General features: G+C 43.5%; 1 protein-coding gene across 2 annotated transcripts in view; it reads left to right on the forward strand.

Annotated features, from left to right (window-relative positions):
* ncf1 (neutrophil cytosolic factor 1) overlaps positions 1-15,288 on the forward strand; it is a 68,763-nt gene that overhangs the window by 50,936 nt on the left and 2,539 nt on the right. For both annotated transcript variants that reach the window (XM_048557467.2, XM_048557469.1), the window contains 2 exons: positions 4,649-4,756; positions 13,007-13,188. In XM_048557467.2, the coding sequence (XP_048413424.1) occupies positions 4,649-4,756; positions 13,007-13,188 (290 nt within the window). The remainder of the gene's footprint in view (positions 1-4,648; positions 4,757-13,006; positions 13,189-15,288) is intronic.

Raw genomic sequence — 15,288 nt, forward strand, 5'->3', positions numbered from 1 at the left:
ACATACACACTCTGGAGTGATATGATAGCTCAGTGGTAAGCACTGCTAGTGCCAGGGACCTGGGCTCGATTCCAGCCTTGGGTGACTGTCTGTGTAGAGTTTGGACATTCTCCTCATGTCAGCATGAGTTCTTCCTGGTGCTCTGGTTTCCTCCCATAGTCCAAAGATGTGCAGGTTAGGTGGATCGGCCATGGGAAATTCAGGGTTACGGGATAGTGTGGGGAGGGCTGGTTCTGGGTGGGATGCTCTTTGGAGGGCTGGTATAGACTAGATATGTTGAATGACCTCCTTCCACGCGATAAGGATTCTATCATTTGTAAAAACTGCTGCTTTTACAACGTGATACAAGTGTCAGACATCTAACAGAGTATCAATGACAGAAGCTATGAGCTGAATCTTATGGGACATCAACAGCATCTCATTCCATCTTTTACAAGCTTTTTACAAGCTGCATGTGTAGATTCTGGCTGGGCAGCCAATTGACAGGGATTAACGTTTGTTCAACATCTTGTCAACTCCACGACTCCCCTCATTAATATTCAGTTTACTACCTTACCAAACTTGGCCAAACAACATCAACATCAGGAAAACTGGAGCATAAAAAGGGAAAATATGAAGTTGTTTATTTTGGAAGGGAGAACAAAAGAACAGAGTGGTTTTTTAAATGGGGAAAGACCACAAAAAGATGTAACTCAGAGGGACTTGGTGTGTGAGTTACCATAGTCTTACCAGACCATCTGCTCTCTCATTAAAGAGAGACAACCGGTGATGATTTAACCTGAGGTCCACCACACCTTAGGTGAGGTCAGAGGTCGAGAAGGAGAGTCCTTCATGGTAACCTCAGCCTGTGATTAGAATTGAGCCCTTGCTGTTGGCATCACCCTGCTTCACAAACTAACTGTTTAGCCAACTAAGCTAAACCGACACCCTCTGCTATTCACCCCACCCCATGCCCCTCGTGATTTTATAAAACTCTATAAGGTCACCTCTCAGCCTCTGATATTTCAGGGATGAAATCCCCAGCCTATACAATCTCTCTCCATAGCTGAAACCCTCAAATCCCAGCAATGTCCTTGTAACACTTTGCTGAACCCTTTCAAGTTTCACATCTTTCCTAAAGCAGCAGGACCAGAACTGAATGCAGTATTCTAAAAGTGGCCCCACCTCCTGTACAACCGCAACATGATCTCCCAACTCCTCTACTCAATGCACTGACCAATGAAGGCAAGTGTTCCATCTGCCTTCTTCAACACCCTGTCTACTTGCGACTTCACTTTCAAAGAACCATGTACCTGCACCACTGAGCCCCGCTTAGCCACAGTCCCAGTGCCCTACCATTAAGTGTACATGTCCTGCCCTGATTTGCCTTACCAAAATGCAACACCTCATGTTTATCTAAATTAAATTCTGTCTGTGACTCCTCAGCCAGTTGGCCCATCTGATCAAGGTCCCGTCATACTCGGAGATAACTTTCTTCACAGTCCACTACATCACCTATTTTGGAGTTAACTGCAAACTTACTATCTATTCTCTTATATTAACATCCAAATCATTTGTATAAGTCACAAAAAGCACTGGATCCAGCACCGGGCCTTGTGGCACACTGCTGGTCACAGGCCTACAGTCCAATAGAGAACCAGCCACCTTTGTCTCCTATCTTAAAGCTAATTTTGTATCCAGTTAGCTAGCTCTCCTTGTATTTCATGTGATCTAACCTTGCTAACCATGCAGAACCTTGTCGAATGTCTTGCTTAAGACCATATAGACATGGAGAGGGACCCAGCCCACAGAAGGGACTAGGCTACAACTCAGGGAACACCTTGTTTGTACTCTTAATATCTGCACGTTTTGTGCCTGAGTGAATGTTACGCCATGCTAAGACATGCCTGTGACTATGTTGGAGCTTCAGCCAGTGCCAAAGGCTGTCATCACTTCTGTTCGAACGGGCTGCTCATTGTGGACGCAAAGGAAGGTTGCTTGTCAGTTTCAGATGTCTTGGTTGGGGAGGTGAGAGGTTGAGGCACCTTGCTGCCTGACACACACCGAGATGCCAAGCTCTCCTTGTGTGTGATAGAGTGTTGGGCACTACAAACCAGGCAGGAGCTGACTGACACCCAGTTCCAGTTGATGACAGCTGAGTGCAAGCTATGTTGGAATGTTTCTCAGTCATGATGCCAGCATTTGATTCCCACCATGGGGATGAACTGCAGCCTCTGTTTGTTTTGTTTATTGGTTATTTTTGCTGGCATTAATAGCTTATTTTTAGAATTGGCTGATCCCTTGTTTGTGGCTGATGAAATTCATGATGGTACCAATACTGTGTCACTCCTTGCGAGTTCCCTACAGTTCTAACTCTCACATTTCTTATAACCGTTCTACTCTTTCAAACTTAAATTCTAAATTTGTCTGTCTAAGTTTTTTACACCCAACGATCTGTGCGTCCTCCTTACTATGATCTGCCTGTGCTACTCGCAAATAAGGATTTTCACTGTACTTGCGTACACTTGACAAGAAATAAATCAAATCAACTCAAAAGAAGCAGCTCTTCAGTGGGCATTGGGAACAGTGTAGCTCTGACTTAGAGAGGGAGTATCGACTGAATGCAGCTAAGAGCAGGTAAACTGTCTGTGCTTAAACAGAGACAAGGGTGAGAGGATAGTGTAGTATATGTGAGAGGGTGTGTTGGCTCTGTGCCTTGAGCAGTGTGTGGCTTTTTCGCTGCTGTTCCTAGAACATAGAACATGTAACAATACAACACAGTACAGGCCCTTTGGCCCACAATGTTTTGTTGACCTATTATCCTACTCTAAGATCAAACTAACCTGCATACCTTCATTTTACTATCATCCATGTGCCTATCCAAGAGTCGTTTAAATGTCCCTGATGTATCTGACTCTACTACCACCACTGGCAGTGCATTCCATGCATCCACCACTCTGAGTTAAGGACCTATCTCTGACATCTGCCCTATACCTTCCTCTAATCACCTTAAAATTATGCCCCCTCATAATAATCATTTCCACCCTAGGAAAAGGTCTCTGGCTATCCTCTCTATCTATGCCTCATCGTCTTGTACACCTCTATCAAGTCACCTTTCATCCTTCTTTGCTCCAATGAGAAAAGCCCTAGATCCCTCAACTTTTCTCATAAGACCTGCTTCCAGTCCAGAATGAATCCTAGTAAATCTCCACTGCACCCTTTCTAAAGCTTCCACATCTTTCCTATAATGAGGTGACCAGAACTGAACACAATATTCCAAGTGTGGTCTAACCAGGGTTTTATAGAGCTGCAGCATAACTTCACTGCTCTTAAACTCAAATTCAATCTCCCTGCCAATGAAAGCCAACACACTCTACGCCTTCTTAACAACCCTATCAACTTGGGTGGCTTGAGGGATGTATGGACATGGACTCCAAGATCCCTCTCTTCCTTCACGCTGCCAAGAATTCTGCCACTAACCCTGCATTCTGCATTCAAATTCGATCTTCCAAAATGAATCACTTCACACTTTTCTGGTTGCATTCCATCTGCCACTTGTTTGCCCAGCTCTGCTTCCTGTCACTGTCCTGTTGCAACCTACAACAGCCCTCCACACTATCCACAACTCCACTAACCTTCATGTCATTGGCAAACTTACTTAGCCAACATTTTCTCGTCCAGTTCATTGATAAAGATCACAAACAGCAGAGGTCCCAGAACAGATCCCTGTGGAACGCTACTGGTCACCGAACTCCATGCTGAATATTTTCTATCTACTACCACTATTAGACAGTCAATTCTGTATCCAGACAGCCAAATTTCCCTGAATCCCATGCTTCTTTACATTCTAAATGAGCCTACAATGGAGAACCTTATCTAACGCCTTTCTGAAATCCATATACACCACATCCACTGCTCTACCTTCATCAATGTGTTTTGTCACATCCTCAGAGAATTCACTAAGGCTTATGAGGCATGACCTGCTCGTCCCAAAGTCATGCTGACTATCTGTAATCAAACTGTGCTTTTCCAAATAATCATAAATACTATCTCTCAGAATCCTCCCCAATAATTTGCCCATCACGGAAGTGAGACTGATGTTGGAGTGAAGACTGAAGACCTGATGTAAGAATAAGGGACAACACTTGTCTGGTGGCTTTTCAGAAATATTTCATTGGCTGTAAAGAGTTTTGGGACATTCTACAGTAGATAAAGGGTTTACACAGTCTCTCTCTCTCTCTCTCTTTCTCTCCCTCTCTCTGTCTCTCTGTCTCTCTGTCTCTCTGTCTCTCTGTCTCTCTGTCTCTCTGTCTCTCTGTCTCTGTCTCTGTCTCTCTGTCTCTCTGTCTCTGTCTCTGTCTCTGTCTCTGTCTCTGTCTCTGTCTCTGTCTCTGTCTCTGTCTCTCACATACTCACTCAGACGCACACACATTCTCATGCACACAGTTAGACAAACACACAGTCACACACACACACACCCATATGACACACGTCCTCACTCTCACTGCTCAGTTCACTGAGTATTTTCCATGAATTCCTGGCAAAGGCCTTATTTTATTCCTCACCTTATGCAAAGGGTTTATTATGTTATGTAAGTACCTGCCATCTATCAGTGCCAAAAGATTTTGATTCACTTCCAAGTCATGACTCCATTCTTTCATTGAAACAGGAAAGGTGATATTACAGGGTATTATCCCTCCATGTATCTCCAGAAAGCAGGCGCAGCTCCAAAATCTGGATTCGTCACAAACAAAAAGAGCGTCCCTCCACCACGAAGGTAAGGCCACATCTAAAGAGGCATGTGTCAATGGTCAAAGTCTATTGATGCATGTGTTAACCTGGCAGAAACGGACGCTTGCCCTTTCTAGAACTCGTCCTCTTCTCATTAAACTGCTATCATTGCAGCTTCCCCGGCAGTCAATGTTCTGACTGACAGCTGGGTAATGGCAGGATGCAGAAAGAACAAGATCTTGGTAGAACTTGGGGACTTGCTAGATTCTGAAAAAGTGTCATACTGGACTCGAAATATTAATTCTGTTTCTCTCCCAAGAGATGGTGCCAGACCTGCTGAATTTCTCCAGTGTTTCTCGTTGCGTCTGTTTTAGAGACTTGAAACCCTTGTGTAATATTGGTGAATTAGTCTCATCTTTGAATAAATTTGCACATCGGAATGATTTTCCTTGCCATTACGAGTGGGACAATGGTGATAATTGTGTCTATTTGTAACTGTAGTCAGTGCTGGTCTTGGCAAAAGAAAATGATTCACTTTAACCGCCCAGTAGTGCTTTAAATATTGCAAGCATTTACCGGGTTCTAAGGAAGGGTCACCAGACCCGAAATGTTAACTCTGTTTTTTCCTTGCTGCCAGACCTGCTGAGCTTTTCCAGGAACTTTGTTTTTGTTTATTGGGCCCAACAAGTTGATCTTTATTCTGACCCAGTGTTGTGCTTCTGTGCCAACTCCAATTCTACCCTTGGCTGATTGTCTGCGTGGAGTTTGCATGTTCTCCCCATGTCTGTGTGGGTTTTCACCAGGTGCGCTAGTTTCCTTCCACAGTCCAAAGATGTGCAGGCTAGGTGGATTAGCCGTGTTAAATTACCTATAGCACTCAGGGATCTGTAGATTAGGTGCGTTAGTCATGGAAAATGCAGGGTTACCCTAATAGGCTGGGGGGATGGGCCTGGGTGGAATGCTCTCCAAAGTGTCAGTTTGGATTTGTTGGGCTGAATGGCTGTTTCCACAGTGTAGGGATTGCATAGAAATTTACAAATACAAATGTTTTTCCCAAGCCCCAGGATAAAGGTCTGCTCTCAGTATTCACTTGGGTTCAGGGGTATTGATCACTCCTGTAAGTAGTCCCAATGACTTGTACATTCAGGGATTGAATCATACGGCACTGTATCTGGGTAAACTGAGTATTGTGGCCATGTTTCAGCATTCCACATGAGTGGGCGGCATCTCCAACATGCTCTGGAAGTTCACTGGAAAAAGATTAGACAACATGGAGTTCTTTCCTCCAGAGAGGAGAAGACTGAAGAGGTGACCTCAGAGAGGCCTTTAAGATTGTGAGAGGCTATGACCAGTTCAGACAGAGATAAGTTGTTACAAGTTGTAAGGAAGACAGGACTGAGGATCATAAAGAAAGATCCAGCCAAGAATTTAGAAAAAGCTTCTTTACTGAGACAATGTTTAGAATATGGAATCCCACTACCACATGGAATCATTGAGGAAACCAGTAGAGGTATATTTCAGCAGAAGCTGGATGCAAGATATGGTGGCATCACGGTTGTATTAGTAGATGAGTAATCCAGAGATAAATGATCAGTAATGTCAGATCTCACTATGGTTCTTGAGGAAACCAACCACCGTGGGACACCTCAGTTTACACCCATATCCTGCGCATCTATTACTGCCCTTCTAACTACTCCTCTTGTCTACATTGCTGCTTCTCCCTCTCAACATGCGCTATCCTCCTTGATGTATGCTGTATTTGATTTTCCAACCCAGGTCATAAGGATAAACTTTCAAGAGGAACTTCCAAGATCCCAGGAAACATCCTCCTCCACCCTCACTATTGCAGATATGAGCTTCATCACAGCCTTTAAAATACTGAAATTATCAAATCATAGAATGGTGATGGAACAGGAAGAGGTCATTCAACCCATTGTGTCCATAATGTACTCCTGAACGACCATCTCAGCCAATTTCACTCCTCTGCCTTTTCCGAATTATCCTGCAAATTTTCACTCTTTTTCTACTTCTCCAGTTTTCTTTGGTAAATGTCAATTGAATCTGTTTTGTTTCCACTTCTCAGGCAGAGCAATATACAGCTGAACCACTCAACAATAACACAAGTTTATATAGTAACGTTGATGTCATAAACTATCCCATGAAGCTTTATGACAGCATTATAACAGCAAACATGGCATCCACATAAGGCAAGATTAAGTATTGAGTGAGTCTGGTTGATTTTAAAAATGTTGTAAAGAACAAAGAAAATTACAGCACAGGAACAGGCCCTTTGGCCCTCCAAGCCTGTGCCGATCCAGATCCTCTATCTAAACCTGTCACCTATTTTCCAAAGAACTGTATCCCTCTGCTCCCTGCCCATTCATGTATCTGTCTAGATATATCTTAAATGTTGCTTTTGTGCCCGCCTCTATCACCTCCGCTGGCAACTTGTTCCAGGCATCCACCACCCTCTGTGTAAAGAACTTTCCACGTATATCTCCCTTAAACTTTTCTCCTTTCACCTTGAAATCGTGACCCCTAGTAATTGAGCTCCCCACTCTGGGGGAAAAAGCTTCTTGCTATCCACCCTGTCTATACATCTCATGATTTTGTAGATCTCAATCAGATCCCCACTCAACCTTCGTCTTTCTATGTAAATAATCCTAAGCTACTCAAACTCTCTTCATAGCTAGCGCCCTCCATTCCAGGCAACATCCTGGTGAACCTCCTCTGCACCCTTTCCAAAGCATCCAGATCCTTTTGGTAATGTGGCAACCAGAACTGTACACAGTATTCCAAATGTGGTCAAACCAAAGTCCTGTACAACTGTAACATGACCTGCCAACTCTTGTACTCAATACCCTGTCCGATGAATGAAAGCATGCCGAATGCCTTCTTGACCACTCTGTCGATCTGCGTTGCCACCTTCAGGGTACAATGGACCTGAACACCCAGATCTCTCAATGCATCAATTTTGTCCAGGGCTTTTCCATTTACAGTATAGAGAAGGAAAGGAGTAAAGGAGGAAGATGAAGCCAAGAGATAGAAAGGACCCAGGAAACACAGGCTTGATCGGAAGGAGCTCAAAAGTGGACTGAGGAGGGCCAGGAGGGGGCATGAAAAAGGCTTGGCAGGAAGGATTAGGGAGAACCCGAAGGCATTTTACTCATACGTGAGGAATAAGAGAATGATCAGGGAGAAGATAGGGCCAATCAGGGATAGCGTAGGGAACTTGTGCGTGGAGTCTGAGCAGATAGGGGAAGCCCTAAATGAGTTTTTTGCTTTGGTTTTCACTAAGGAAAGGGACCTTGTTGTGAATGAGAACTTTGAGGAGCAGGAAAACAGGCTTGAACAGATCAAGATTGAGGAAGTTGATGTGCTGGAAATTTTGGCAAACATTAAGATTGATAAGTCCCCAGGGCCAGACCAGATTTATCCTAGGTTGCTCCGGGAAGCGAGAAAGGAGGTTGCTAAGCTACTGGCGAAGATCTTTCCTTCCTCACTCTCCACAGGAGTCGTGCCGGAAGATTGGAGGGAGGCAAATGTTGTTCCTCTTTTCAAGAAAGGGAATAGGGAAATCCCTGGAAATTACAGACCAGTCAGTCTTACATCTGTGGTCAGCAAGGTTTTGGAAAGAATTCTGAGGGATAGGATTTATGACTACTTGGAAAAGCATAGCGTGATTAAAGGGAGGCAGCATGACTTTGTGAGGAGCAGGTCATGCCTTACAAATCTTTTGAGTTCTTTGAGGAGGTCATGAGATAGGTTGACGAGGGTCGAGCAGTGGATGTGGTGTACATGGACTTCAGCAAGGCATTTGATAAAGTTCCCCATGGCAGGCTCATTCATAAAGTCAGGAGGTATGGGATACAGGGTGATTTGGCTGCCTGGACTCAGAATTGGTCGGCTGACAGGAGGCAGAGAGTGGTAGATGGTAAGTATTCTGCCTGGAGGTCAGTGCTGAGTGGTGTCCCGCAGGGCTCTGTTTTTGGGCCTCTGCTCTTTGTAGTTTTTATAAATGACTTGGATGAGGAGGTTGAGGGGTGGGTTAGTATGTTTGCTGATGACACAAGGGTTGGAGGTGCCGTTGATAGTACCGAGGGCTATTGCAGACTTCAGCGAGACATTGACAGAATGCAGAGCTGGATTGAGAAATGGCAGATGGAGTTCAACCTGGATAAATGCGAGGTAATGCGTTTTGGAAGGCTGAACTTAAATGCTGAATATAGGATTAAAGGCAGGATTCTCGGCAGCGTGGAGTAACAGCGGGATCTTGGTGTTCAAGTGCTTAGCTCCCTCAAAGTTGCCACCCAGGTGGATAAGGTTGTTAAGAAAGCATATGGTGTTTTGGCTTTCATTAACAGGGGGATCGAGTTTAAGAGCCACGAGGTTGTGCTGCAGCTCGACAAAACCATGGTGAGACCACACTTGGAATAATGTGTCCAGTTCTGGTCGCCCTATTATAGGAAAGATGTGGAGGCTTTGGAGAGGGTGCAAAGGAGGTTTATCAGGATGCTGCCTGGACTGGAGAGCTTGTCTTACGAGGAGAGGTTGACTGAGCTCGTACTTTTCTCTCTGGAGAGAAGGAGGAAGAGAGGTGACCTGATCGAGGTGTACAAGGTAATGAGAGGCATGGATAGAGTCGATAGCCAGAGACTTTTCCCCAGGGCAGGATTGACTGCCACGAGGGGTCATAGTTTTAAGGTGTTAGGAGGAAGGTATAGAGGAGATGTCAGAGGGAGGTTCTTCACCCAGAGAGTTGTGAGCGCATGGAATAATTTGTCAGTGGTAGTCATGGAAGCGGAGTCATTAGTGACATTTAAGCGACTGCTGGACATGCACATGGACGGCAGTGAATTGAGGGGTATGTAGGTTAGGTTATTTTATTTTTGGATTAGGATTATTCCATGGCATAACATCGTGGGCCGAAGAGCCTGTACTGTGCTGTACTTTTCTATGAAACTGAAGACATGCTGCCTGGAATAGTGCAATTAAAACCAAGGATGGTCAGGGGGGCAGAATTAGATGAGCACTGATAACACAGAGGGTTAGGGTGGTGAAACTGGAGGAGATTACAGAGACAGGAGGGGCAAGGCCAGAAAGGATTTGATAACAAGGGCTAGAATATTAAAATTAAGCCACAGTCTCTCTTTGTAATGCTGTTGGTTTGTTTGCCAATGACCTCCTGATTCATGACCCTTCAGTCAACGTAAGCAGCTGCTTTCCATAAACTCTATCTAGATGGAACACCTCAATCACGTCACTTCTCTAGTATCGCCCTCCTTATCTAGAAAGAGAACAGCTTCTCCAACCCACCCATGTTGCTCTCGAGAAATTCAGGGAAGTTCAATCTTTATCCCCCTTGAGGGCCTCCTTAAAGTGTACTGTCCAGAATTGGGCAGAGTCCTCCAGCAGATGCTTAAATAAAATTTAGTACAAAATATCTTTCTCTGTTTTTGTACTCTGTGCCTCTGTTTACAAAACCCAGGGATCTTGACCATTTTTCCAACTCGTCTGCACTTTCAACAATTTGTGCACAATCTTTCCCCCGATCCTTCAGCCCTTTTCAAATTGTAAGCTTTAACTTATGCTTCTTCTTCTCTTTATACTAAAATTGAACCTAGAAACAAGCTATTTAGGAGCAGGGGTAGATCACTTTGCCACAGGAACCTGCTCCCCTTTTGATAAGGTGGTATCTGTTCCAACTGTAGCTTTAGCCCCAATGTCATGTCTACTCATAATACCCTTTAATTCCTCGTTGATCAAGAATTTTTTTTTGTCGGTCACCTGAACATATTCACAAGAAGCTGCATAGGTCCGTTAACAGCAGAATATAAATTTATGACAAACACATTGATATGTATATAGGAGACAATATAGAAAGATCAAGATCATAATAGCCTACTAAAATCATAAACAACAAAACCAAGTTTCAACTTGTTTCGCAGCACAATGCATTATAGGGACTCAAGCTCAGAGAAATTACCCTCCAACGTTATCTCTTTTTAAGTTTTACTTAACTCATTCCTTCCACTTTCTTTTCCTTGGATGGTGAAGATGATTTGGTTATTCATTTCTGCATCTATTATCATTGATCTTCATGAATCTAAAGACCTAAACTTTCTCACTTCCAATAGCTTGCAGTTTTCTAGGTAAACTCTCCTCAAAATAACCACTGTCTTTTTCTGTATTGGCTTCAATTTTGATCACAAGCCTATCATTTGCATTTTATCAAATGTTTTGGGGAACTGCATGCACACCATGTGACCCTTATCAACACTCTAATAGCTCAACATAAAACTCAAGCAAATTTTTTAAACCTTGAGCAAATTTGCAATTTATTTAACAAATTAATTAATTAACAAATACTTAAAAAGATCTGGACTTCACTGTAACTGACTAAAGGAACTGGTAGTACATGTCAGAGACCAATATGAGAGTCACTCGGCCTATTGTGATTGCACCATCACTGCATTTCCTGAGACATAAATGACAGAGAGACAGTGAGAGAGAGATTGAGCTAGCAAGATAGAGATTGAGACAGCAAGATAGAGGTCAGGATAGCAAGATAAAGATTGAAATAGAGGTCAAGATTGTGAGGCAGAATAACCTGAATAGGAAGCGAGCTGGGTAGAAATGACATGAATCTGGAAATCACTTCACTGTTGGTACATGACATCAAACATATATTAAACAGTGAGGATGAGAGTAGCACATTTCAGGGGATTTAAACAAAGCTGGTGAAGTGGACAGGCACGGGGCAGAGGAAATTTGTGCAGAGAAGCATAAAGTGATGTATTTTGAAAGAATAAATGAGGCAACATAAATGAAATGGTACAATTTTTAAAAGGGTTCAGGGCTAGAGGGGCTGGGGGTGCATGCATACTCAACTTTCAAGGTGGCAGGACAGGATGGTAAAGCAGTTTTCTGAAAAAAAGAGTATATAGTTTATTTGGCTTTTTAAAATAGAAACAAATGGAACAAAATATTAGGTAAACCTTTACCAAAAAGCAGCAGTGATACCACAGCTGGAGTCCCATGTTTAATTCTGGACACTGCACTTGCATTTAAATGTTGAGATTTGGTCAGAAATGAGGAAATTCAGGGAATGTGGAGCGATTGAAGAAGCTGGGATCATTGCTCTGCTGGGTCAATATGCACAGATTTCAGGAGACAAAGTAGAAGCATTCTCAGATCAAATTCTTCTGACCTGAACACTGCTGCCTGGAAGGGCTGAGGAAGCAGATTTAATCTCTAATGCACAAAGGACTGATTGAAAAGGAAAATCGAGCAACGCTGCTGAGTAAGTAAGGGTAGGGGCACAATAATTGGATTAGATACTAAACTGCAGATGCTGGAGATGCAGAAAATAAACAAAGTACCGGAGAAACTCCATAGGTATGGCAGCATCTGTGGACAGAGAGAAAATCAGAATGGATGTTTTAGATCTTTAACTTTTAGTCAGAACTGGGAAAAGTTAGAGTTGCCATTGCTTTTGAGCAAGAGATGAGTGGGACAAGGGCAAAGGAAGACCTGAGATAGCATGGAGGCAGGAGAGATTAAATGACAGGGGAGAGAGCCAAGAAAATGGGAATGGAGCGAAGAAAAAAATGAAACACATGCCTAGGGCTGCTGGGTCTCCGAGCCCAAAAAAAATCACAAAACATGCAAAGAGGAAACAAAATGAGTAGACAGAGTTCACAGTCTGAACTCAATGTTGTGGCTGGGAAGTTGTGAACAATTTCAGATTGCAATTTGTGACCTGCCTCTTGCCAAGATTTCTGTCTGAACTTGTCCTTGTTCAGCCTGGAATTGCTGTCAGGCAAATGCTCACTTGGTGACTCATATCTACTAGAGAGCAGTTTCAACCAAATTGAACAACCCTGCCTGAGGAGGAGATCGATCGAGAGATGTCGAAAGTGGGAGAGTTCCCTCCTGAAATTGGAAGGACAGGGGCTGGTAAGGTCACCCCACCAGCAGCATCATGTGGGTAAGGGCAAGATTTCCAAGTTGCAGATAAAGGTCTCATCCTTGGTAGCAGATGAATCCCAGTCCTTTCTCACTCTCCAAAAGGAGCTGACAGAAAGGACCCACTCCTGGATTCCATCATCTTTAAGGAGGGCTCAGTTAATGAAAGTAAATGGAAACATAACATGGCCAATGAGGGCCATTCGTAAAGGTGGGAAAATAAATAATTAGAGCAAAATTAGCTGCATTTTTACCAGGCTGAAAGGTGACAAGTAGTAGAAATACAGTAAAAGTGTTTTAACTAGTTATTCACACATTATATTTACAGAATGACCATAAAGAATGCACAGAGCTTCCATAAGACAGAACGGAAGCAGATCAGCCAGGACACATACAGGCGAAATAGTAAACGCTATCTCCAGCAGAAGAACAAGAGTCAGCCAGTCAACAATAAGAATGTGTGGAAACAGAACAATGACCCAAGAAACCCAGAGAAATCACAGGACCCAGGTAAACCCAACCCTATGCTGAGCTGATACAGTGTGGAGTTGGAAGTACACAGCAGGTCAGGAAGCATGATAGGAGCAGGAAGGGTCCTAACCCTAAATGTTGACTCTCCTGCTCCTCTGACGCTGCCTGACCTGCTGTGTGCCTCCAGCTCCACTCTGTATCGACTCTGACTTCCAGCGTCTGCAGTTCTTACTATCTCCCATGGTGAGTCCCTGTCATCACAGTTTATTTGTTAGTCCTCACACAGCTTTCACCTTTAAACTGCTTTCAGCAAATGGCTCACAACAGGATGATGCTGTCAGGATAAGAGAAATACAACATGTCCTCCCAGCACTGTTGGGGATAGTGTACAGTGTGTCACCAAAAATAGCTGAAGTCAGACTCTTTTAAATGGTTGGTTTGCTTTTTGCTACTTGATGACAGAGTAACTATGTGAGCCTTTTATAAAATTAATCCTATATGAGAGCCACTTTTACTGTGAGATATTGTTAGACTCACTATAGTGAGCAGTATACAGCAAAGCCGGCAATATATAAACAGCTGTGCATATGGGATCAGTCCACAACTGGGCAGAAATCCTCAAGAAATAAGAACAGGAGTAGGCCATTTACCCCCTTGAGCCTGCTCCCTCATTCAATAGGACATTCCTCATGCCTACTTTCCAGGTCTGAGGGTAATGTGAGGTCATTCGAGTCAAGTTTGAGCTCTTTACTCTGGAAAGGAGGTCAAGCTGCAGTTATACAGGGCATTGTTGAGTTCACACCTAGAGTATTGTAGGCAGTTTTGATGTTCTTATCTGGAGATGGATGTTCTGGGTTTACCAGACTGATTCCTGAGATGGCAGGACTGACACATGAAGAGATTTTGGATTAGTTAGGATTATATTCACTGGAGTTTAGACGAATGAGAGGGGTTCTAATTGAAAACTATAAACTTCTAACTGAACCATACATAATAAACACAGGAGAGATGTTCCTGATGATCTGGGAGACCAGAAACTGGGGTTCACATTCCAAGGATATGGGATAAGCCATTTAGGACTGAGATGAGGATAAAATTGTTCAGTGGTGAGTGGTGGAACTCTCTGCCATAAAAAACAGGCCAAAATATTGAATGCTTTCAAGAAGGAGTTAGATAAAGCTCTTAGACCTAAAGGGATGAAAATGAGAAATTAGCAACAGGCTATTGAGTTGGATGATCAGCCATGAACATATTGAATGGAGGTGGGAGGCTCAAAGAGCCGAATGGCCTACTCCTGCTTCTATTTTCTCTGTTTCTATGAAATGACACAGAGGAGATTCACTGGGATGAGGTCAGGTATAAAAGGCTGTTCATGAGCACAGCGAAGTTCAATGGACGCCTGAATTCATTGTTTGGAGTTATGAAGGGTTTTGATATGATTAAGTCCCCCAGAGTAAACGTTTTTTTCCACTGACTAATACATTGATCACTGAAGGGAAAAATGTTCAATGTGTAATCACCACAAAAGGAGCAAAGGCAGAGGTTATTTCAAAATCATTTATATAGAGGAATACAAAAAGCCAGAAACAGTGGGGAAACACATGATACATGACACATCTTTTGGATAAGTGCAGAACAGAAATAGAAAAGTATTGTGGTAAAGAGGTGGAGAGTGAGTATTTCTTTCAGAAAGACAACACAGGCATAAAAAAACCCTCAGTCTCATTGTGGGAGATGGATTGTACCTTCTTGTGGCAGACGAGCCTGGGGGAGGGGCCTGTCTGAAAGGCGAATACTCTCTTTCCATCAGGCATCTGGGTTGGAGAATGTTACACTGTGTGCCCTGAGGTAGAGATTTAGGTTGGTGATCAGTTGCCAGGTCCCATGGGTTTTCTTTAGTGTCCTCGAGGGAACAGCTTTTCATGCTTATTTTGAACGTTTTCATTTGTAACCCTATTTAGTTTTGTTTTCAAAAGGGTTATTTTTAACCTTTTTGGTTGCACTTCAGCCCCCATGCTCCTTATCTATAGACACCCAGTATAGAGGGGTGGGGTGGATAGAATGCAGGGTCCCTCAGGCCAGCTCCTGGGCCTGGCCATTGTGACTGTCAACAGATCCAGGCAGCGGGCGATGAGGAGT

The sequence above is a fragment of the Stegostoma tigrinum genome, chromosome 27, assembly GCF_030684315.1.
Source record: "Stegostoma tigrinum isolate sSteTig4 chromosome 27, sSteTig4.hap1, whole genome shotgun sequence".
NCBI classification, from domain to species: domain Eukaryota; kingdom Metazoa; phylum Chordata; class Chondrichthyes; order Orectolobiformes; family Stegostomatidae; genus Stegostoma; species Stegostoma tigrinum.